Source organism: Microcaecilia unicolor, unplaced genomic scaffold (genome assembly GCF_901765095.1).
Source record: "Microcaecilia unicolor unplaced genomic scaffold, aMicUni1.1, whole genome shotgun sequence".
In the NCBI taxonomy this organism is placed as follows: Eukaryota; Metazoa; Chordata; class Amphibia; order Gymnophiona; family Siphonopidae; genus Microcaecilia; species Microcaecilia unicolor.
This window is the reverse complement of record NW_021963630.1, coordinates 18,524-42,445: the sequence shown is the minus strand read 5'-3', so window position 1 is coordinate 42,445 and position 23,922 is coordinate 18,524. Positions and strand designations below refer to the sequence as shown.

At 43.0% G+C, this 23,922-nt stretch overlaps 1 protein-coding gene across 1 annotated transcript in view; it reads right to left on the bottom strand.

The window, feature by feature from the left end:
* Positions 1 to 3,237: 3,237 nt before the first annotated feature.
* Positions 3,238 to 23,922, bottom strand: part of LOC115459523 (F-actin-capping protein subunit alpha-1-like) — a gene marked incomplete at its 5' end in the record, with an annotated part of 35,999 nt that continues 15,314 nt past the window's right edge. Inside the window, 6 exon segments of the mRNA XM_030189336.1 lie at positions 3,238 to 4,286; positions 11,752 to 11,814; positions 15,109 to 15,120; positions 15,122 to 15,180; positions 18,975 to 19,057; positions 20,970 to 21,049. Coding sequence (XP_030045196.1) covers positions 4,146 to 4,286; positions 11,752 to 11,814; positions 15,109 to 15,120; positions 15,122 to 15,180; positions 18,975 to 19,057; positions 20,970 to 21,049 — 438 coding nt within the window.

The following is a 23,922-nucleotide window of genomic DNA, read 5'->3' as shown; positions in this document are numbered from 1 at the left end:
CCTCTACTAAATGTGCAGTGGTGGCTTAGAAAGCAAATAGAATTTTAGGGAAAGAATGGAAAACAAAACTGAGAATGATATAATGCCTTTCTATGAAGCGACTGCAATTCTGGTCACTGCATCTCAAAAAAGATATAGTGGAATTAGAAAAGGTACAGAGTAGGGTGAAAAAAAGAAGGATAAGGGGATGGGACACCTTCCCTATGAGGAAAGGCTAATCCGGCTAGGGCTCTTCAGCTTGGAGATGAGACAGCTTAGGGAAGATATGATAAAAGTTCTATAAAATACTAAGTGGAGTGGAACAAGTCAATGTGAAGCGCTTGTTTGCTCTTTCCAAAAATACTAGGCCAAACTGGAGAAAATATTTCTTCCCTCAGCATATAATTAAACTCTGAAATTCATTGCTTAGTAGGGTTTAAAAAAAGGTTTGGATAATTTCCTAAAGGAAAAAGTCCATAATAAGCCATTAAGATGGATTTGGGAAAATACACTGCTTATTTCTAGGATAAGCAGCATAAGTCTGGTCTGGGATCTCACCCGGTACTTGTGACCTGAATTGTCCACTGTTGGAATCAGAATACTGGGCTTGATGGCAACAGTTATGTTCTTATGTAAAGTTCAAGGAAACAGAAATGTGGATGTGTGAAAAGGACAGTAAAGAACATGCGGATGATGACAAAGATAAGCTGATGTATCAGCAGGTGCACCATTAGGTACCTCCAGTACTGCCACCATTAACATCCATTTTCTGAAATAATTCTATCTGTGCCTTTGGCTTTTGCTTCGTTTAGCAAACATGGACTTCTCAGATTTAGATCTATGATCACATGGACCACTGCAATTGTTACAGAGACCTCACTTCTGTTGTAGAAGACACAACCACACCTGTGGCTCCTGTCTCATTATAAGTACACTAGCCAAGCCCGTAAAAACGGGCGAGATTTCCAGCTACCCTCCTCGCCGCCGCTCCCTCACCCCTCCGTGGTGGCCGCCCTGCACTGACCTGACAGCGCCTCTCACCGTGTGAAAGCGCTGCAGGCAGCAGATCGCTGTGCTGCTGCCCGCAGCGCTTCCACATGGAGGTGAAAGGCGCTGTCAGGTCAGTGCAGGGGGGCCCGATGCGGAGGAGGGCGGAAGTGGCGGCGGTAATGGGGGGGGGGGGGTGCGCACGATGTTCGTTTCCAGGCGGCAGCGTCCGACAGTGACTCCGTTTCCCTCTCTGTTCCGCCCTCTGACGTCATCACGTCTTGAAGCGAGGGCGGGACAGAGAGGGAAGTCTCTACTGCGCATTTGCAGGTGACTCGGTCACTTGCCGTTTATATGTTTGATAAGTACATAAGCACTGCCATACTGGGAAAGACCAAGGGTCCATCAAGCCCAGCATCCTGTCTCCGACAGCGGCCAATCCAGGCTTAAAAAACCCGGCAACCCCCCCCCCCCCCCCAAAAAAAAAAAATTATAATGTTCAGTGGACTTTTCCCTCAGGAATCTGTCCAAACCCCCTTTAAATTCCGTAAGGCCAGCTGCTGTCACTACATTCTCCGGCAACGAGTTCCAGAGTCTAACTACAAGCTGAGTAAAGAAAATCTTTTCTATTTGTTTTGAATCTACCATATTCTAGCTGCATTCTTAGGCAACAAGATCTTAGCAATTCATTTTGTTAGACTGGGTTTCAGCAGCCGAGCAAAAGTAGGAATACAGCCATAGGAACACGGAAAGTGGATGCATAGTGGGGAAAGCAGACAGAGCGCATACCAGCTGCATCCAGAAGAGTAGTCAAGCAGGAGGACAAGACTTGAGAGGGAGATACTACATCAGGCAAGAGGGAAATGAGTACAGGGAGAGATACTAGGTGATGGGGGACACCAATGCAAAATCTGGTTCAGGGCACTGCAGTCCCTTGAGGCAGCTCTGTGGAGTTATTTTTGAAAGGGTTCTTGGACTAGACCAACATTTAAACAAATAATAGTAAATTAACCAAACAGCCATTTAATGCCACAAACCACATTTAAGAAAATGTGATTTTTGATGCAGATTCAAAAAATAATACAAACATGAGGAATATCACCAAAATGATTATTTCAGCAAAAGGGGTAACGCGATCAGGTTCATTAGCTAGGCAGCTGCTGGAGAAGGCAGGGGGTCCTTAGATGAAGCCCTCGTTTCGGTGCACCATTCAGGGGTTGTAAAAACACATGGTAGCTCCTTCCATGTTCAAACAGAATAAAAAATAATGTTACAGGAAGGTCAACATCGATTATACTACATCACCTATTTCTTACAAACAAGCAGTGGAAAAACAAAACAACCAAAACTCACTTATCTGGAACAAGACCGTAGCTTCCCGTGATGGAGACAGAGGAATTCCTCCACACTAATAACCCAGACCCACACCCGAGACATGCACCGTGAGCACAGTTACGTGTTGCTGTGTTAGACTGCGTAACGTCTCCTGAAGCAGACTGCCAGGTCAAAATTCAACTGCCTGGACATTACTGACCCATATTCCTGATCATCGTGGTCAGTCCAGTGCCTAAGATCTTGGGAGACTGTTGGCTTTCAGGGAGAAAGAAACGAAGAGGTCTGGCATCGACAAAGTTGTCCATACCAACAAATAAAAATAGACAGAAAACAAAATCTGGGTTTTTACAACATTTGCAGGTGGGAAGAGAGAGAAATCAGGGTGCATAAGCTGGTGAATTCCAGAAGACCATTATGACGTCATGTGCATCACACGGTCTGCTTAAGTCACTGGTTACTGTCTCTCTGTCCCTGTCTAATGAAGACAATGCAAATCAGGGGACCAGATATAACCGTGGGTGATTGTGTTCATAAGGGCACCTGCCTGACAATGGAATTTAAGAGGAAGAGAAAATAGAAAAATCATCTCAGCTCACTGCCAGCATTCTGAAGAGTTGGTGGTGCATTTTTTTGAGAGAGATTTGTGCTAAGGTCGAGAGGTGTGTGATGTTCTAACTTCATTAGTACTCACTCAAGGACCTCCACCCTATCTGCACAGGCAAAGAGCACAATAAGAAATTTTTATTCACCAAAAAGATCAAAAACAGCAAAGATAATCGGTTGATTTTGCCTTCTCCAGACAGTAAAATCTGAGATACAGCAGATTTATGATGCTGATCTAAGCCACTGCAGAGAGAAAAATACTTTTAACACGTATACACCAATCAGCACACCACAGCGCCTGAACAGACATGCAGAAAATATTCTTACTCCACATCCTGTGCCAATTTTTTTATTAATATTTTCTACACTTTTTTTGCTTTTATTTGCAGCATAAAACCAGAGAAAGCTGCCACACAGCGGTAAAGTCCACATCGCGTCATCTGGCTTTAGACACTCACATTTCTCGCTAGCATCCTGCCTGTACCATAACTTTCCATGGCTGCCTAAGAATATTTAAAAAAATAATAATAATAGGTTAAATGTTTCAGTGAGGAAGGGGAAGAGGTGTCTAGGACCCTTTGTAGAATCAGAAGAATAAGGGACAATAATATGGAAGCATGTCTCTCCAAAGGCTTCAGATTTAAAAGTCTGCTGAATGGTATTGTTACAGATATAATTTCCCCTTTTCATTTTGCACTGGCTCCCATTTCTATTTAAAAAAATAATAAAAGGACAGCTAGGTTCAGTCTACTAGATGCACTAGCTCTTCCTATTAAGGTAACGTGCAGCTTTGAGCATCCAGGACTATTCAGAGAATGCAGGAAGAGACTTTAGTTATGGGAGGGAAGCGGGGATGAAGTACTGGAATGGACACGTCTTGGGTGAAATGCTCTTGGTCTGTGCATCAGTTTACCTTTGGAGAGTGGGCTTCCAGCCATAGTTAACATTCTCCGATTGCTGCAATGGCATCTGTTAGAATAAAATTTAACCGTTCAAAGTAATTGATTAAAATGACAGGGAACAGAGCGAAATGGTACAAGCAGTGCCACAGGGTCTCCGGAGGTCAGAATGTACGATAGCATTGGAAACCCTAACGAAATGCACTGCTTGTACACTATTTGCAAATAAAAAGCATGGAAGAAATGTCAGACCACATTTAGGTCTGTTGGGGATTTTCTGTACACCTTTTTTTTTTTAATACAGAAATCTTTAAAAAATAAAAATAAAAAGAACTTCCATTTTTAAGCATTCTGCATTTCTTTGCCAATCTTATAGCTCAGAATCTTGTTCCAGTCTATCTTGGTGCGAGTAACTGGCAGCTGTCGACGCAAGGCTTTGAATGTGGTATCCGACATGGTTTGATAATTTTCACTGATTGCGGTCTGTGGTGAGGGATAAGAAAATAAGGAAAAAGTTATTTAAAAATAGACATAGAGCGATCTTGTAAACAAATTCACTGTTTGCTGAAATTGCTATGTCCTAAATTTCAGGTTAAACATTTAAAAAAGTTATGTGATCTTCAGTTATACTAAACAGATGATAGTGGGAAAGAAAATGATCGGCCTTAGTGTCAGAACAGCACTTGACGATCCCAGATCACCACAATCCTGGCATACTATAAAAACATATGTTAGTACATTTGAGACAGATTTTAGATCCTTAATACATACCAGTACTGCTGAGAAGTGGGCGTGACAATTTGTTTTGTCAAGTAATATTCATGGAGGCGTAACCTAATGGTTAGTGCAGTGGGCTGAGAACCAGGTTCAATTCCCACTGCATCCTTTTGTGACTCTGGACAAGTCACTTAACCCTCCAGGCACAACAACAACAAAAAAAACCTTGTACTTGCTCTGTCCATAGAGGGCTCTGACTCTGTATGTAATATATAAACTGCTTTGGTTGTAGAACAGAAAGATGGTGGATCTTATGCACTGACCCTTACGCAAAAGGAAACCAAACCCCTCAGAACCTGATAGTAGACATACCATACAGCAAGCGGTTAGCTTGGCAGAGTTTAAAAAGGGGTTAGACGGTTTCCTAAAGGACAAGTCCATAAACCGCTACTAAATGGACTTGGGAAAAATCCACAATTCCAGGAATAACATGTATAGAATGTTTGTACGTTTGGGAAGCTTGCCAGGTGCCCTTGGCCTGGATTGGCCGCTGTCGTGGACAGGATGCTGGGCTTGATGGACCCTTGGTCTTTTCCCAGCGTGGCATTACTTATGTACTTAGAACTCTGGTCCTGGAGTACTCCTTGCCAGTCAGGTTTTCAGGATATCCACAATGAATATGCATGAAATATTTACATATAATAAGAGGCTGTGTATGAAGGAGAAATTAGGCCCCACCTGCTGGTAGGCGTGCACAACTCATCAGTCCAATCCTGGGCCGGTACGGAGGGATGCTAAGGAATGCTATTGTGGATATCCTAAAAACCTGAGCGGCAACAGGACTGGACTTGGGAAACACTGCCATACAGCCTGTATATAATGAACCAGACTAGGCCCTTCCAAAAACAGGTTCAGAGGCCTGACGCTGTCAGCTAGACCTAAAAATCATGCCCTCTGTGTAACCCAGAGGCTCACAAGCTCTTGTGACAGGCTTACAAAAAAGATAACATGAAGTAATTTTCCATGCACGGTGTTTACGAAAGAATGCAGTTTAGGGGCTTTTCCAGATATAATTATTGCAACATAGATAAATGGTTGCTGGCGAAATGGAAACACGCTGATCAGGATGATGTTGCTTTTAGCCCTGTCTAATAATCATGATCAGCGTGTTTCCATTTTACTATCTCTTATTTTGGCTGGCTGCTTTCTTTACAAGAGGAAGAGGAGAGTTTACTAGAAAACCTAGTTGATGCGGGGTTGTTTATGAGTGGGAGGGGGTGTTGTAAACATGCTAGCCCTTTATTTGAGCTCCCAGTTCATATGGGGAAGGGTTATATTGCAGTGGGAAGTATGGGGGGGGGGGGGGATTAAGTATGGGGGGGGGGGGATTATTTGGGCTTCCTATATTGCCTCTTGGAACGTATTCTTTAGATTATGTTTCTGATTCACCACTGGAGGTCTTTTTGTTTTTCTTCAGTTTCCTTGAAAGCTCTGATGCATTTTTCATCATTTCCATGTAATTTTTTCTGACTTGGTTTATTCCCCAGGTGTTTTTCTCTCAGCAAGATTTTAGGTTTATTTCACAATATTTTCACACAAGGAAGTATATTGGCGAAGAGACTGCAGGCTGGGACGGTCTCTCTCCTGCTAGATATGTTTTCTTGGCAAACATTTGATATTTGGGTTTTTGATGATAACACTTAAAATTATGTCATGGAATGTGGGTGGGATGACTTCACCTATAAAGCATCATACAGACTGTCCAGCGACAGCAGGCAGACCTTGCCTTTCTCCAGAAAACTAATTTGAACTCAAGTGAACACAATGGTCAGTGGGAATGACTGTGGACTGAACAGCGGTGCGGCATAAGGCTGGGGTACTTATTTTGGTTCATAAAGGCTTGGATTCCTAAAACTTATAGTTCTGACGGACGATATGTGATTGCCCAGATAACAGCACATACCTAATTCTTACTGGGTGATTTTTATGCGCCTTAATGTGCTTGCTAACAAGATATTTTGCAAACTGATCCAGTTCCTGTCCCCTCTTTCACATAACAACGTAATATTAGGTGGGGATTTCAATACTACTTATGATCTGCTTCAAAATAAATCACACCCACCTGACCGAGCTTGCATGGAGCCGAAGGGCCTGCACCTGCTCTGCAGCACCTTGGGTCTTGTGGATGTGTGGAGAACACTTCACCCATATGACCGGGATTATAAACATCTCTCTCAGGCACATTTCACCCAGACTAGGATATATTACTTATTGGTGTCCCGGGCTTTGTTTTCTCATATTCCTCAAGCAGAAATCGGTCTGTATAAGGGTCTCAGATCATGCCCTAGTTTGGATTCAGTTACAGGTGGGAGCGGGCATTGTGAGTGGGTATCATTGGAGATTCCCTCTACATTTGTATGGCGATGCCCAGTATTATGACTTTATTCATCAGAAATAGAAGGAATATCACTCTCAACCAAACATCTAGACCAACCAATATTATTTGGGGAAGCGGCCAAAGTAGTACTACAGGGGAAACCATAGCATACTATAAACGCAGAAAAATGCGAGATAACACATTTAGTATCCCAAGTCTGTCAATATGGGATTCGTTTTGGTCATTCCCTGACAGATAAAGCCTTATTTCTAGCCTCTCAGGCAGAACTAAAGGAGATCTTACATCAAAGAGCCATTAAATCCTTGAATTATTACAAATACCAGCTACAGCTTCACGGTAATAACAGTGGTAAACTTATGCCCCTTTTCATTCATGCTAGGATGGGACCTAAAAAAGTGCTCTCTCTCAAAACAAGCCAATGGCTCTTTTACAAATTCTAATGTAGAAATCAATACTATTTTTCTTTTCTTTTAATTTATCAACTTTTTATTTGGAACAAACTCCTGAGAGTCACAGAAATACAAGCAATTTCAAATGTCCTTCAAAAAAATATATAAACAGAAATTATTTTCCTTTATCGACCATTAAATTAAGGCAAATTGATCCAAGATTTAAAGAAAATACAAAAAAAAAAGATAAAAGTTGCTGCTACCAAGAAGCATCTCCCCCCTTAGCCTATCTAGCAGTGTCGTCTGGTGGCCCGACTGTTACATTAACATCCTCTTTAGAAACCAAAAAAATCTATCAACTGTTTTGGGTCAAAAAACTGAAACATTTTTGTTTGATACACAATTCTACATATACAAGGAAATTTTAAAATAAAGTTAGCTCCTATGGCGAGAGTTCTCGGGCGTAGTGCCAAAAAAGCACTTCGCCGTTTCTGAGTTTCTCTCGCCAAATCTGGATATAACCTTACTTTTGAGCAAAAAAAAAGTTGATTGTAAATGCCTAAAGGAAAGCCTCAAAACAGTGTCCCGATCCATTTCCAAAGCAAAAACAACTAATAGTGTTAATCTTTGAGTTACAACCTCCAAAGAGGATTCTAGAAAAGGTGTCAAGTTCATCTCATTCCCTCTATTGAGTTGAGGGGTAATATTCTCCGCACTAGTTCTGTTAGGCAAACATTGTGCTCGCACAATAGGGGGTAAGTTTTCACTCGACATACCCAAAGTCTCAATCAAATACTTTTTTACCATATCAATGGGGGAAATTAGAGGAGACCTAGGAAAATTCGTATCTCTCAAATTTAATCTTCTTGATTTATTTTCCAGATATTCCAAACGTCTTGCCATATAGTCTCTGTCCTTAATCATTCCCTGGTTAAGGACTTCCATTGTTTGCACTTTTCCTCCAATTTTCTCCAGATTAGAAATTGTATTTGTAATTGTTTGTGCTTGCTGGAGGGACACGGTGGATAACATCTTTATATCTGATGAATTTTTCAATGTCTGTTGTTGTAGAGAGGCATGCATGGTTGCAGTTAGGTCCCAGAGTGCTTCTAAAGTCACCACGGGAGGTTTTTGAATTACTCCCGCTTCTAAAGCAAAGAGGGGGGCGTTAACAATTTTTCTCAGGTCACCCACGGTCTCCTCTTCCCCCGTGACTATTCCTGAGCCTTCCAACGGAGAAAGCGGGTTCCCTCGCTGCGCTAGCCCCTCACTCTCTGGAGAGAGCAACGCAAACCTCATTTCTCCTTCCAATCATCTTGGCTGCGGGGGCCCCGTGCGTTCAACGGGGCTGAATGACACCCCGTCATCACTGCTGGCCAGCCTACTCACGCCGGTCCCGACAGCAGGGGAAGAAGTGCTACTCGGTCCCAGAAGCACCCCGTATTGCTCCAGCGTTGGCCGATTCTGAAGGTGAGTTCCGCTCGGTGTAGAGGGCAACACTCGAGTTTTCCCCCTCCGCTTCCCCATAACTGGGAAATCAGTTCCTTCCGAACTGCTGTGCTGTGCTCAATCGAGCGCGTCTGGTGCAGCAAACTGATCAAGCGGCCATCTTGGATCAATACTATTTTTCAAGATTATTTTGCCACACTATATGGCGGCAGATACTATGTCTCTCTTTACTTAGATAACTTAACATTGCCTCAGGTGAGTCCTTCCCATCTGGCCAAACTAAATATGCCCCTCACACTTGATGAAGTCAGTTTTGCAATTCAGACTAGTACTTTGGGGAAAGCACCAGGACTAGATGGCTTTCAAGCTGAAATTTACAAATGTCTTTCTGCAGCCATTGGCCCCCATCTGGTCGCACAATATATTACAATTATTAATGTAACCCTATGGGTTAAATTTTAAAAGACTACCTGGATCCTTCTGGATCTGGTGTGGAGACATTGAGCAGTGCAGAGGCTTGTGTTGTATGACATAGTTAGAGTTCCAAATGTTACTGTTAGGCAGTTGGGAGATAAGAGCGATGCTGTACAGACGTGTGTTAGTGGTCTGTGTACAGCTGTAGTAGGAAATCTGTTTAAAAAACAGATTTGGGTTATCTTTTGAGGTTGTTGCTGTGTGAGTGAGAAGTGTAACTAAGATTAATTGCTTAATTGTAAAAGCCATCCGCAATTTTACTGGCTTTTAGAGTGGTGACTGACAGCTGCCTGGAAAGCTGTAGTGTTAAAAATGAAATAACTTAATTTCTACAAGAATATTAATAGTTTGATGAGATAAATGTACTGGTTCATCTAACAAGGTGACATTTAACATTTTTAACAAAAGTGCTGACTTAAAGTGCACTTTAAAACTCTATTAAACCTGAGGGGTTTTAGAGGGGGTTTGAAAAGTGAATAGCTGCACTGTAGTTTTAAATAATTGTTTATTTAGGGAAAATAACATCTCTCACTGAACTTAAGTTGCAGTGCATAAGAAACAGCTGAGAGCTGTTTTAGCCCTAGCGAACCGTACGTTTTCTCTAGTTTTGAAAGAAACCTATCCCAACTTCCCTGTTGCTTAATTAATTGTGGGAGGGAAAGTATAGGGAGTAAAAATTATCCTTTTCTTTACTTGGGGTAGTTAGATAAAAAAATAATTCCCTAATCATCTTTGAGAGTTCCTGTCAATTAGTTAGAATTTAAGGTTTTTGAGTTTAAGATTAGAGTAGTAGGTAACCTGGATGATTCGTGGTTGCTGGTTCCTGAGATCATCGCTGCACTAAATGGTACCCAACGATAAAAGAAAGAGGAAGAAAGAAGAAAATACAAAAAAGCAGGAAAAAGTATCCTTTAAACCCTTTTGCACGCTTGAGTGGGACTGCAAAGGACTGTCAGATTTAGTGAAAATTGATTGTTTAGCAGTGTTGAATAAATTAATTAATTTTAAAAGCGAAACATCTGCTTGATTAAATTATTTACTTTACATTTAATTCCCTTCTTTTTTAGAAACATGTAAGCGAGGTTAGTGAAAGTAAGTGCACCTCACCTCTGTCCGTTTCACAAGAGTTCACCTGAGGTAATTCCAGGGTAACTGTAGTGTGATCAATTGTATCAAGAGGTGGGGGTCACATTAATTAATTAGTTACATTTGTATCCCACATTTTCCCACCTATTTGCAGGCTCAACGTGGCTTACATAGTACTGTAAAGGTGTTCGCCAAGTAGAGGAACAAATACAATGTGATGTTAGGGTCGAATAAGGTAGGTATGTTTCAGGCACATTAGGGGTTGAAGCATAAGTACATAAGTATTGCCATACTGGGACAGTCCGAAGGTCCATCAAGCTGAGCATCCTGTCTCCAACAGTGGCCAATTCAGGTCACAAGTACCTGGCAAGGTCCCAAAACAGTACATTTTATGCTGCTTACTCTAGAAATAGAGAATAAAAAAACTAGTTCACACGTATCTAACTCAATTTGATAAGAGAGGGTGAAAAAGCCTCATAATTACACAAAGAATGGTGTATGACAATCACAGTCAATGCTCAATGTCTGGGTGACTACCCTTTTGTGATTAATGTAATCATAGGCAAAAAAACCCTCCTTCCAAATTGTTTTCTCAAATTATATTTGTAAGGAGGGTTTTTCTCCCTATGATAACATTAATCACAAAAGGGTAGTCACCCAGACATTGAGCGTTGACTGTGATTGTCATACACCATTATTTGTGAAATTGTGAGGCTTTTTCTCCCCCTCTTATCAAATTAAGAGTTAGATACGTGTGAACTTGTTTGTCTATTCTGTATTATTTGTTTATTTAGATGAATAGACTTAGGTCATGTCACAACTGATTTAAGGTAGCCTAGAAATAAAGCAGTGGATTTTCCCCAAGTCCATTTTAATAATGGCTTATGGACTTTTCTTTTAGGAAGCTATCCAAACCTTTTTTTAAACCCTGCTAAGCTAATTGCTTTTACTACATTCTCTGGCAACGAATTCCAGAGTTTAATTACATGCTGAATGAAAAAAATGTTTTCTCAGATTCGTTTTAAAATTTACTACTTTGTAGTTTCATTGTGTGCCCCCTAGTCCTAGTATTTTTGGAAAGAGAAGTGTAGTTTGTACCCCTTAGCCCGGTGTAAACACCTAATGATGACAGAAGCCTGATAACAGGCATCACTACTGTACCACCTTGCTTCTCCTATGTATCATACAGCTGGGAGAGGCCTGGGGGCAACAAACCTGGCCACTCGCCAGCTGTCAAAAACCAAATACAATAAAAATCTAAAGTTATATTTAACACAAAATATGGTTTCTATCCTGGGCTCTGTGCCTGCTGGAAAATACCAGAGTGGGTAAATGTACTGGACACTCTCATTCAGCACAGGAGTGTTTTATGCCCAACCCAAAGCCAAGTCTAAACTTCAAGTATAGAAAATGTTTAAAAAAAAAAAAACTCCACCTGGTATTGGTTTTCTGCTTGCTCAATGATTTTAATAAATTCCTTGGCAGTCTGAACGTCATTCTGAAACCAAGAGGGGGGATCAGGGAAGGAGAGAAATAAAATGTGTTAACATTTCAAGCTGGTTGGAGAATACTAATAAAAGTATTAACCAGAGTAGCATTTCTCTAAGACTCGTTTAATTAAATTAGAACCATTTTCCAGTGCATCTTTAGACAGATGTGTTGTGGATTCACAAGGTGCAAGAGAACACAGGGACTCAGACTGTGCAGAGTCTGCCCTCTAGTGTCACAAATTGTCTTCTACAATGTTCCATCACAATTTTGGTTTTTGCCAAGATGTCTGATGGTGTGGGGAGCAGAATTTTTGTCCGTCTATAGTAGTTTGCTTTTGAGAAATAGGCAGCTTGCTTTACCCAGCAAAGCACATGTGTGAAACCAGTTTCTATCCCAGTAGGGGAAACAAGTATTTTCCAAAGAACATTCAAAAATGGAGTACGATTTTTTTTTAAACAGCTTATGAGACTGGTTCTAGGTCAATCCCCACCGAACAGTTCCCACCTAGGACAATTCCCACCATAGCAGGGAGGACAATTCTCATCTATAAACAAAAAAATACAAAACACACTAGGACAGGTAATCTCCCTCCCTTTTCACTTCCAGATTGTTTGGGGGGGGGGGGGGGGGGCAGTACCCCCCTCAACTCTCCCCCCCCCCCCCAACATTATTTTTTACACATCTTTTTCCCCTTCCAGACATGCAGTTTGTATATGGGGGGAGGCAATGCCCCCTCACCCGCAAACTTGGTATCAACCTAATTCAGGATCTAAATGGCATAAGTAAACAGATAAATACAAACTGCAGTTCATGTGGGGAGGGGGCAATCCCCCCCCCCCCAAACTAGGTTTCAACTTAATTCAGCCCCTCAAAATGACACACCTATTCTCATCTATAACATATTACTCTACCTATGAAAAGTTATTCCATTATTATGCATCTTCTGTGTACATCCATTTGCTGCGCTAACCTCTGTGTTCCAGATGCCATAAAAAAAAACAGCACCCCCAGGACTTATGGGACACGATACAAGAAAGAAGCTATTGTCCGGGGGGGGGGGGGGGGGGGGGGGGGGAAGGGAAAGAAGGCTAGGGAGGGAGGGAAATGACCAGGAGGAAAAGTCCTTGTGGGAATTGTTCTCCTTAAGTGGGAATTGTCTCGGGGGGGGGGGGGGGGGGGGGGGGGGGAATTGGTGGGTGGGAACTGGCCTGATATCACGAGATTGATGTGTAAGGTTAATGTTTGTTATTATTTACAATATATACACACGATGTACCTGACCATTACAGAAGGTACAGAATAGAAATGACACGTACTACACAAGTGTGTGTGATGTAATTTGTTTGATTTCAGATGCAAGGACTAGAGAATGACACGGGACAAAGTTTGTCCCGTAAGTACCGACTCCATCCGCTAATGGAACTTTGTAAGTCTAAGTGCTGCAAAAAACAGAGCCCCAGAGTTTTGTACATTTCAAACTACAAATGTTGTTTGCCTTACAATAGAACTGCCTTAAAATGCATGTGTGTATATTTGTGTGTACTGCAGCAAATTCCTTGGGTTCGTCAGAAGGGAGGTGGTTTCTTTGTGAATATTAGTAGTCACAAGTTTCACCTGAAACCACCTCTAATGCTGCAAGGAGTACAGACGGTAATCAAAGTAATTTATATATTGTTCTGTGTACCAAATAGGGAAACACGTCAGGCTTATAGGAGATGTGTCGTCACACTTCATATTGCTGTATTACAGGGCAAACAAGAAGAAACACAGTAAAATGACTGGAGTTAAATCCAATCCATATTCAAAATCATTGGATCTTTATTAACAGACAGTGCAGCCTCTTGAGAGCTGATACAGTAGGAAAGAAATGGCTGCAAGTTCCTAGACTCAAGAGAGAACGGTAGCACTCTTCCTGGGAATGACTTACATTTTCCTGCAGTGATTCACAGTCACAGGCCGACTCCATGGACATTCCTTTTGCACCGAGTCCTGCTCTCTGCACTGGAACTTCCTGTTTTGACGCTGAACAGGAAGCTGCAGTACAGAGGGCAGGACGCAGCAGAAGGAAGAACACGGAGCCGGCCTGTGAATCGCTGCCGGTTGCAAGAAAACATAAGTGATGCCTGTGGGGAGGAGGACGGGAATAGAGGAAAGGATTTACCGCGGGAACAAGGCAGTAAAAGTTTTGTTCCCGCAGCCATGGTAATTCAAGTTGGGGTGTTGGCCCTTACCGCGGATTTACCACAGTAATGGTAACTGTCATTCTCTAGCGAGGACCTCTACCTTATATCCCTTAAAAATTATATTTCAGCATATGTAGGGTAGGACCACTGACCCTCAGAACATGTCTTGTACCACACTGAGTCCTTTACAAACCACATCTGCTGTCCAAGTACATGCAAAGAGCATATAAATTAAAGACACTCAGTCCACTTAGTTTCCTCTGTAATTTTAAAATGTTACTTCTGATTTTAGGAGACTGTTATATAGATCAGTGATGGCGAACCTTTCAGAGGACCGAGTGCCCAAACAGCAACCCAAATCTAATTATTTATCGCAAAGTGCCAACAGGGCAATTTAACCTGAATAACAGAACTTTAAAAGCATTTGGCATGCTTTTGAATAATTAATGTGATTTTTGCTGTTGCATGCATGCTGATAACTCCCTTCCCCTCCATCCATGTGCATCTCCTTCCTGTCTTCCCTCCCCTCCATCCGTCCAACAATTTTCCTCCCCTCCATCCATCCATCCATGTCCAGCAACCCTCCTCTCTCCTGCCCTCCCCTCCATCCACCCATGTCCAGCAACCCTCCTCTCTCCCCTTCCCTCCCCCCATGTCCAGCAACCCCCCTCTCCCATGCCCTGCATGTAAATCTTTTTTTATTACCTCCGTCGAAGCGGCCGCGTCTTTGAAAGCCCTGCCCGTCTCTAGCCTTCCCTTCATGAGTTCATTCCCTCAGTCAGTCCCACCCTCGCGGAAATGATGTCAGAAGGCGGGACTGACTCTGAGGGAACGAACTCACGAAGGGAAGGCTAGAGACGGGCAGGGCTTTCAAAGATGTGGCCGCTTCAACGGAGGTAATCAACGCCAGCGGGGACGACATGTGAGGGGATGTTGGGTGGGCAGGCCTGGAGAGAAAGTGGCTGGGCCTGGGCCCATCCAGGCCCGACGGCACGCGTGCCATAGGTTCGCCATCACTGATATAGATGTATGTAGGTTAACCTGTGTGCATAAGAACCGATTAAAACATTTAAATTTGAGCACCTTATACTACATGGAACTTGTATGTTTATACTCACAGAAATTGTTATGGGACTCCTGGATGTCTTTGTGGCTAACCAGCTGGACATTACCATCCTCATAGTAATGACCTATGAAAAAATTTTGTCAGACCTTAACATCAATTGTTAACTGTGAACATGACAAAATGGTTTCAGGAATGCTCACGATTCAAATTTACTAAAGCCTTACATGACTGCAAAGAAACAGTGAGGGAAGTAAATCTAATTTTCAATAGACAAACAGATTTACTTTATTAAAATTCTGCTCTTTTTTTCTTTCAATGCTTTGTTCTGAGTTGTGTTTGTATGAGGAAAAGTTGCTCCAATAAAAATGTAAAAAAAAAATAAAATCTGCCCTCGGGGAATATACGTTTTCACAAGATGAACAGAAAGGCTTTATGATCATGAGATTAAGGGAATATGTATTTTACCTTAGAAAACAGAAGAGGCATACAATGACTCCCCGAGCGTGTTTGGCTTAACCAACACCTTTGTTTTATAGGGATTAAGTGGAGGAGAAAATATTGTGATATAGGTGCCCTGGGTCACCTGTTATGGAAGTCATCAGGTTACTTGTACTGTATATTCTTTTATGGTTCAACATTTTTATTGATGACAATTCAAAAGAAACCACATTCGACAAAATGAACAGAAAGTCAAATATGAAATTGTTACTCAGTAATAACAACCATAATACCGTCCGTCATCAAACTTTTAACACTTTATCCCCACCCTTCTATTTTTATTATTTAAGTTCAACATTTTTATTGATGACAAATTGCTCACTTAACACTAGAAAAATACAGAAATCTAGACATACAAGTGCTTTCTTCAATTTCAATTTTCTATTATCCATCAAGTTCTTCCCCCCCCCCCCCCGTCCCACCCCTCTTTAGCCATAACAGTCATGGTTACAACAAGGAAAGAAATTCTAACCAATCCAATACAAACCAGCTTAAATCTAGAATATAACAAATCCCCTCCCAGCCTGAATTCCCCCCTTCCCTCCCAACTTACTTATTTAACTAACTAACGCGGGAGCTGTTTGGATGTATGCTGTGTAACCTATATATCATCTGAACTACAGATTGACCGGTTCAGACCATCCAATTTGTGCCCCTATTGTCCAGCTGTATTTTGGAGGTCACCAATAGCGTCTCCCCTCACATTATATCTTCTTCTCCCCTCTCCCTTCATCCAATCTGTACTGTATATTCTTTTAAAGCATCAGTATCAATTGGGGTTATTCTTTTTTTTTTTGTTTGGTTACATTTGTACCCTGCGCTTTCCCACTCATGCAGACTCAATGCGGCTTACATGGGGCAATGGAGGGTTAAGTGACTTGCCCAGAGTCACAAGGAGCTGCCTGTGCTGGGAATTGAACTCAGTTCCTCAGTTCCCCAGGACCAAAGTCCACCACCCTAACCACTAGGCCACTCCTCCACTGTTGCTACTATTGAGATTCTACATGGAATGTTGCTATTCCACTAGCAACATTCCATGTAGAAGTCGGCCCTTGCAGATCACCAATGTGGCCGCGCAGGCTTCTGCTTCTGTGAGTCTGACGTCCTGCACGTACGTGCAGGACGTCAGACTCACAGAAACAGAAGCCTGCGCAGCCTTCTACATGGAATGTTGCTAGTGGAATAGCAACATTCCATGTAGAATCTCCAATAGTATCTATTTATTTTTGTTACATTGTACCCTACGCTTTCCCACTCATGGCAGGCTCAATGCGGCTTACATGGGGCAATGGAGGGTTAAGTGACTTGCCCAGAGTCACAAGGAGCTGCCTGTGCCTGAAGTGGGAATCAAACTCAGTTCCTCAGTTCCAAAGTCCACCACCCTAACCACTAGGCCACTCCTCCACTGTTGCTACTATTTGAGATTCTACATGGAATGTTGCTATTCCACTAGCAACATTCCATGTAGAAGTCGGCCCTTGCAGATCACCAATGTGGCCGCGCAGGCTTCTGCTTCTGTGAGTCTGACGTCCTGCACGTATGTGCAGGACGTCAGACTCACAGAAACAGAAGCCTGCGCAGCTAGTGGAATAGCAACATTCCATGTAGAATCTCCAATAGTAGCAACATTCCATGTAGAATCTCCAATAGTAGCAACATTCCATGTAGAATCTCCAATAGTATCTATTTTATTTTTGTTACATTTGTACCCTGCGCTTTCCCACTCATGGCAGGCTCAATGTGGCTTACATATTGTATACAGGTACTTATTTGTACCTGGGGCAACGGAGGGTTAAGTGACTTGCCCAGAGTCACAAGGAGCTGCCTGTGCCTGAAGTGGGAATCAAACTCAGTTCCTCAGTTCCCCAGGACCAAAGTCCGCCACCCTAACCACTCCTCGAAATATTAACACAAGGTTTCCTCTTGTAAGTCTGTTCTTGTTCCAAATACTCATCTGCAGCTGTATCTCTGTGATGCCTGTATACGAGTCAGATAAGCAGCAGTCTTGTAGCACCCTAATTTTTTTTCAATTCATAATAGTGTTGATGACTAAACAGAAGCAGTTTCAAAACTGGACAATCAGATTTTAACTATTTCTTTTTCTTGCCAAACTATCTACAATTTTCCCTTCTCCCTTCCCACAACTGCCTGAAGTCTCTCATACCTCCCTTTAAGAGCTGACATGCTGTCTCAGAGGGTTACACATACTTCACTTAAATTCTTCCAGCAATGATCAAACTGATTTGTAATTAAAAACCCATCAACAACCTGTAACACTTCTAATACTTTAATAGTCAAGTTATACATCAGAATTTCATAGGACCTTCCAAAGCCACATCAAGCAAAACTATAACCACCACATAACCAGCGATAGACCAATTACAATTAGTCACCCTGACACCCAAAAATCAAACTTCAGCATTTGTGTCAATCATGGAGTGCAAACAACATCCCAGCCTTAACCGTCACCCTCCATAATTTAGACAGACAGTCTAAGACCACATAAAAAGCACCACAGACCACCTCTGAAACATGCAGTGAAAGGCTGTGGCCAGGTTACCACCAGAGCTCTCACACAGCCTTTCAAGTCACGCTCCCGAGGGCCGCTGATCTGTGCAATGACAAAAGATGGATTGTTGGCCAGTCCCATTCACACTCCATTAACAAAATCATGGCCCAGCAGACACAAAAGTGATGCAAGTACAAGGTTAAAAGGGACCCCTCTTGTGCTTTTACAAATTTCAACAGTGCTGGTTACAGTTAAGTTACACTAGAGATATTGGCCCTAAAATTATATATGCTGTTTTCTTTCTCGTTAAGAGCCACCCTCTCACCACTTATCTGTCCTCCCTTTCTACTCTAGGGACCGACTCAAGGATTGTAAACCTACTCAATACTGTATCTTAAACTTAATACTTACGTACACATTCTCCTGTCATTTATATGCTGTCAGGGGCTGGGCCCAAGACAATCTGCCGCTTGAGGCAAGAATGAGCTGCCACCCCCCTCCCTTCCTTTCCCTAATCCCCCTTTCTTGAATTTTTTTTCTATTTATTTTCTTGATTTTTAGAAGGTGGCAGCAGCGACTCCCATAGGCTGCTCTGCCGTCAGTCCTGGCTCCTCTCTACTGCAAGCGGCCCGCCTCTCTGAACCTAATTCCTGTTTTCCTCGGAGGCAGGCCGCCCGCAGTAGAGAGAAAGGGAGAGGTCCGGTGGCAGGGCAGCCTATGGGAATCACTGTCTCCGCCTTTTTGAAAAAACGAGAAAAGAAAAAGGTAATTTCAGGGAAGGGGGCGATGCCGCCTCAGGACCCTGACTCACGTGGGTTAATGGTAGAGCCACCACTAATATTGTTAGTTTTTAGAACGGTAAACTGCTTTAGACATTGACGAACAGTATATCGAGAATAATATGACATTACTAACCTGAATCTTGAGCACTCCAATCAGCTGAGCTGTAGGCTGCGAGATAGTAAATTTCCATTCTGATCTCCAACGGCCATTCCTTAACAGAGTTCAAATCATAACAATGAAGTCTTTCCAATAGCAGAAAGGAAATAACCAGGCGACAGAGGTTCTGCATTAAGTGGTATACTAAAACTACATGATGGAGCAGAAGACAAGTATATTTTCTTTTATAAAATATGCAGCTTAGAGGGGAAAACGGTTACCAAAAACTTAGATACATTTTAGACTGATGTATGATAACAGTTTGCTTCAACAGTCCCTTCACTACTATGTAAGGCTGCTAAACGGCTTCGTATTTATTCAGCAGGTTATCCAGTGGAGAGTTTCTCTCACCGAACACAGGGGACTTCTCTTGGTTTTTTTCACAGAATGCGCTAGGAAATAAGGACTGAAAGTCCACGCATGCAATGGGGTTATCTCAGAAAGATTGTCAAGACAAATGTGAAGCCAGCAGGCAACCTTATTATTCTCTGTTTTAAGGATCCAGACATCATGCATTAGCAGCCGATTAGCACAGCCTGGAGTAAAGTCACATGCTTCCACAGGCAGCCCATTCTTCCAGTGACACTCGCAAGCAAGCAATCCCAGCCTGGTGCTGTAACACAGCAGAAGGCCTGAAATTCAGACCAACATGAAGATCACTTGATTCTTTGCCTGATAGGTCCCCTTTTAAAACTCATGTGCAAAGTGTGAGAACCCCCTCCCCACCAGTGTGATGCTAAAGTCTGACCAGCACCAACTCATGCAGTTAGGTGCTCACATTTTAAAATGACAGGGGGTATCAAAAACATAATCCAAAAAAACTACTACTACTTAACATTTCTAGAGCGCTACTAGGGTTACGCAGCGATGTACAAATTAACAAAGAAGGACGTCCCTGCTCAGAGGAGCTTACAATCTAAAGGACGAAATGTCAAGTTGGGGCAGTCTAGATTTCCTGAGTAGAGGTAGTGGTTAGGTTATGCTGCCCTTTCTAGCAAGTAGGTCAAGGCAGTTTACAATGAAAAAGTCCAAGATAAGAAGTTGGAAAGGAGCTCTATAAATAAATAGGGGGAAAAAACACTCAAAAGCTACACTCAAATTAAAAGAAAACAAACTATAGCAGGAAAATCAATTCAGACCCTGGGCAAGCTAGACACCAAAAGTCATATGACAAAAGTACAATATTAGAACATGATAAAAGGCAAATAATCCCAGTAGGAAAACTGGTAGAATCCAAGAACTGTTCATATGAGGACAAAGATGTAGGACATTTCCAGTGCCGTAGTGAGGGCGGCTGACACCCGGGGCGGGTCGCCGCTGCGCACCCCCCCCCTCCGCTGCGCACCCCCCCCTCCGGCACGCACCCTCCCCCGGAGCGCATTCTTACTTAGTTTAGAAGCAAGGGATGGGCGGGAGGGCCGATCCGCCCCCGAGTCCACATCGGCTCCATTGGTTTCTTGCTCTCTCTGCCCCGGAACAGGAAGTAACCTGTTCCGGGGCAGAGGGAGCAAGGAACCAACGGAGACGGCGCCCCCCCCTTCCAGCGTGAACTCTTACTTAGTTTAGAAGCGAGGGGGCGGGCGGGAGGGCCGATCCGCCCCCAAGTCCACGTCGCTGGGAGCTGCGTCGGCTCCATTGGTTCCTTGCTCTCTCTGCCCCGGAACAGGAAGTAACCTGTTCCGGGGCAGAGGGAGCAAGGAACCAACGGAGACGACACTCCCCCAAGCGGCGTGCACCCGGGTGGACCATCCCACCGCCCCCACCCCCCTTCCTACGCCACTGGATGCTTCCAATGAAGCCAAATAATGAGAAATTCCATCATGTAAAGCTTTATGAACCAATGCTAAGATTTCAAACTGGACTGGTAGCCAATGTGGTCAAACTTACGGGCCTAAGGTCACAATGAAGGAGATTGCTCAGCACCCACAGCTGGCTCCTACTCAAGCACAGTTCACAAGCATCCTTACCAAAAGTTTTTTGGCTGAAATTGGTGGCTCTCGACACAGGCAATTATTGTTTGCTGTCCATCTATAGTTTTGCCATAAACCTGTTTCCCCACAAAGGAAAAAGAACAAAAGTTGAAAGGAAGATTATAAGAGGCAAACAGACCCATCCCCACCACACATTATTACATAAAATGTCTAACTAAAGTACATAAGTACATAAGTAATGCCACACTGGGAAAAGACCAAGGGTCCATCGAGTCCAGCATCCTGTCCATGACAGCAGCCAATCCAGGCCAAGGGCACCTGGCAAGCTTCCCAAACGTACAGACATTCTATACATGTTATTCCTGGAATTGTGGATTTTTCCCCAGTCCATTTAAGTAGCAGTTTATGGACTTGTCCTTTAGGAAACCGTCTATCCCCCTTTTAAACTCTGCCAAGCTAACCGCCTTCACCATGTTCTCCGGCAACGAATTCCAGAGTTTTTACGCGTTGGGTGAACAAAACTTTTCTCCGATTTGTTTTAAATTTACTACACTGTAGTTTCATCGCATGCCCCCTAGTCCTAGTATTTTTGGAAAGCGTGAACAGACGCTTCACATCCACCTGTTCCACTCCACTCATTATTTATATACCTCTATCATGACTCCCCTCAGCCGTCTCTTCTCCAAATTGAAAAGCCCTAGACTCCTTAGTCTTTCTTCATAGGGAAGTCGTCCCATCCCCGCTATCATTTTAGTCGCCCTTCAATAGTATTTTATATTTTGCTAGCTTAGTGTTAGCACCAAGTACAAGCTGAGGCTTCGATGCAGGAAACACTGCATTAGAATACTGCGCTACGAGTCAAAGAAAACTTTTATTCCTGATGCGGTTAACCAATGACATGCAAATTACCGCACTGTTAAAAGCGCCATCAGGAAAATAAATAAAACCAGCACATCCCACCAGAGTAATATGCAGGCATTTGTTGCAGAGAGTTAAAATGTCTCCCCTTCTTGCCAGTGCAAAAGTGGGGACTGACTCATGCACTGATAGGAGATATACAAACAAAAGAAAAACAAAACACACTGCTGGACTCCCCCAACCCACAAAAATTTCCCTGGTGGCCCGGCCAGTTGGACCTGGAAACCACACACCAACTTCCCCTTATCAGCACACAAAAATATTCCCTGGTGGTTCCCTGGACCCCTTCTATGACCCCCACAATAAAACAGTAGTCCAAGTGAATCCTCAGATGTCCCAGCAAGCTAGCATCACTCCCACCTCCCAACATTTAGAAGGTACCACATTTGCGAGAGCACAGGAGGGGGGGGTGGGAAGTCCGAGAGATAAAACCCTTTTGCATCTGGCTGTGTTTTTACTCCAGCCCTGAGGTGGTGCAAAGATTCAGTGCTGGGAACACAGAAGTATTAGATTTTAGTGTGTTTATTTTGGAAACATTTTGTCAGTCAGCGATTTACATTCATTTTGCATTACCATTGTGCTATCCTTCAATGCAGTGGTTTTACACTGTTTTGCCCACCCTAGTGAGGGATGATTAGCACGGAGGAAAAGAAAAAAATAAATTACTGCCCTAAAATAACAGTGGAGCTTGCTACACAGGGATTTGAATCTAGCACTGTCCAACGAAACGTATTCCTCTAAGAGTTCCACACGTAGCAGCATCATATGCAACAGAATGCATTTAAAATTGTTAGGTTTTTGATAATTCTAGTTTAAGCAATATTTTCTCAACAGCTTTTGTGTGTGTGTGTGTTTATATATAAAAAGCAAATTCTAAAACAAGTGTTACTTATAAATCTTTATTTAATCATTACACTTACATATTACTACTACTACTACTATTTAGCATTTCTATAGCGCTACAAGGCGTACGCAGCGCTGCACGAACATAGAAGAAAGACAGTCCCTGCTCAAAGAGCTATGTAATAAAAGTGAGCCAAGTATAGGACAATCAAGCCATTGTGACATCACTGATGAGGTTGGCTCTTATTGGTGGCCTGAGGCATTATGACATCACAATATTAGCTCTGGTTACAAGAGACTACTACTACTACTATTTAGCATTTCTATAGCACTACAAGGCATACGCAGTGCTGCACGAACATAGAAGAAAGACAGTCCCTGCTCAAAGAGCTTACAACCTAATAGACAAAAAATAAAGTAAGCAAGCAAATCAAATCAATTAATGTGAACGGGAAGGAAGAGAGGAGGGTAGGTGGAGGCAAGTGGTTACGAGTCAAAAGCAATGTTAAAGAGGTGGGCTTTCAGTCTAGATTTAAAGGTGGCCAGACGTAGGGCAAGATGTAGGGGCTCAGGAAGTTTATTCCAGGCGTAGGGTGCAGCGAGACAGAAGGCGCGAAGTTGGCAGTAGTGGAGAAGGGAACAGATAAGAAGGATTTATCCATGGAGCGGAGTGCACGGGAAGGGGTGTAGGGAAGGACGAGTGTGGAGAGATACTGGGGAGCAGCAGAGTCAGTACATTTATAGGTTAGTAGAAGAAGTTTGAACAGGATGCGAAAACCGATAGGGAGCCAGTGAAGCGACTTGAGGAGAGGGGTAGTATGAGTAAAGCGACCCTGGCGGAAGACGAGACGGGCAGCAGAGTTTTGAACCGACTGGAGAGGGGAGAGGTGACTAAGTGGGAGGCCAGCAAGAAGCAGATTGCAGTAGTCTAAACGAGAGGTGACAAGGGTGGATGAGGGTTTTGGTAGAGTGCTCGGAAAGAAAGGGCGGATTTTACGGATGTTGTAAAGAAAGAAACGACAGGTCTTGGCAGTCTGCCGGATATGAGCAGAGAAGGAGAGAGAAGAGTCAAAGATGACCCCAAGGTTTCGAGCTGAGGAGACAGGGAGAATGAGAGAGCCATCAACAGAAATAGAAAACGGGGGGCGGAGAGGTGGGTTTTGGGGGGAAAATGAGAAGCTCGGTTTTGGTCATATTTAATTTCAGGTGGCGTTGAGACAACCAGACA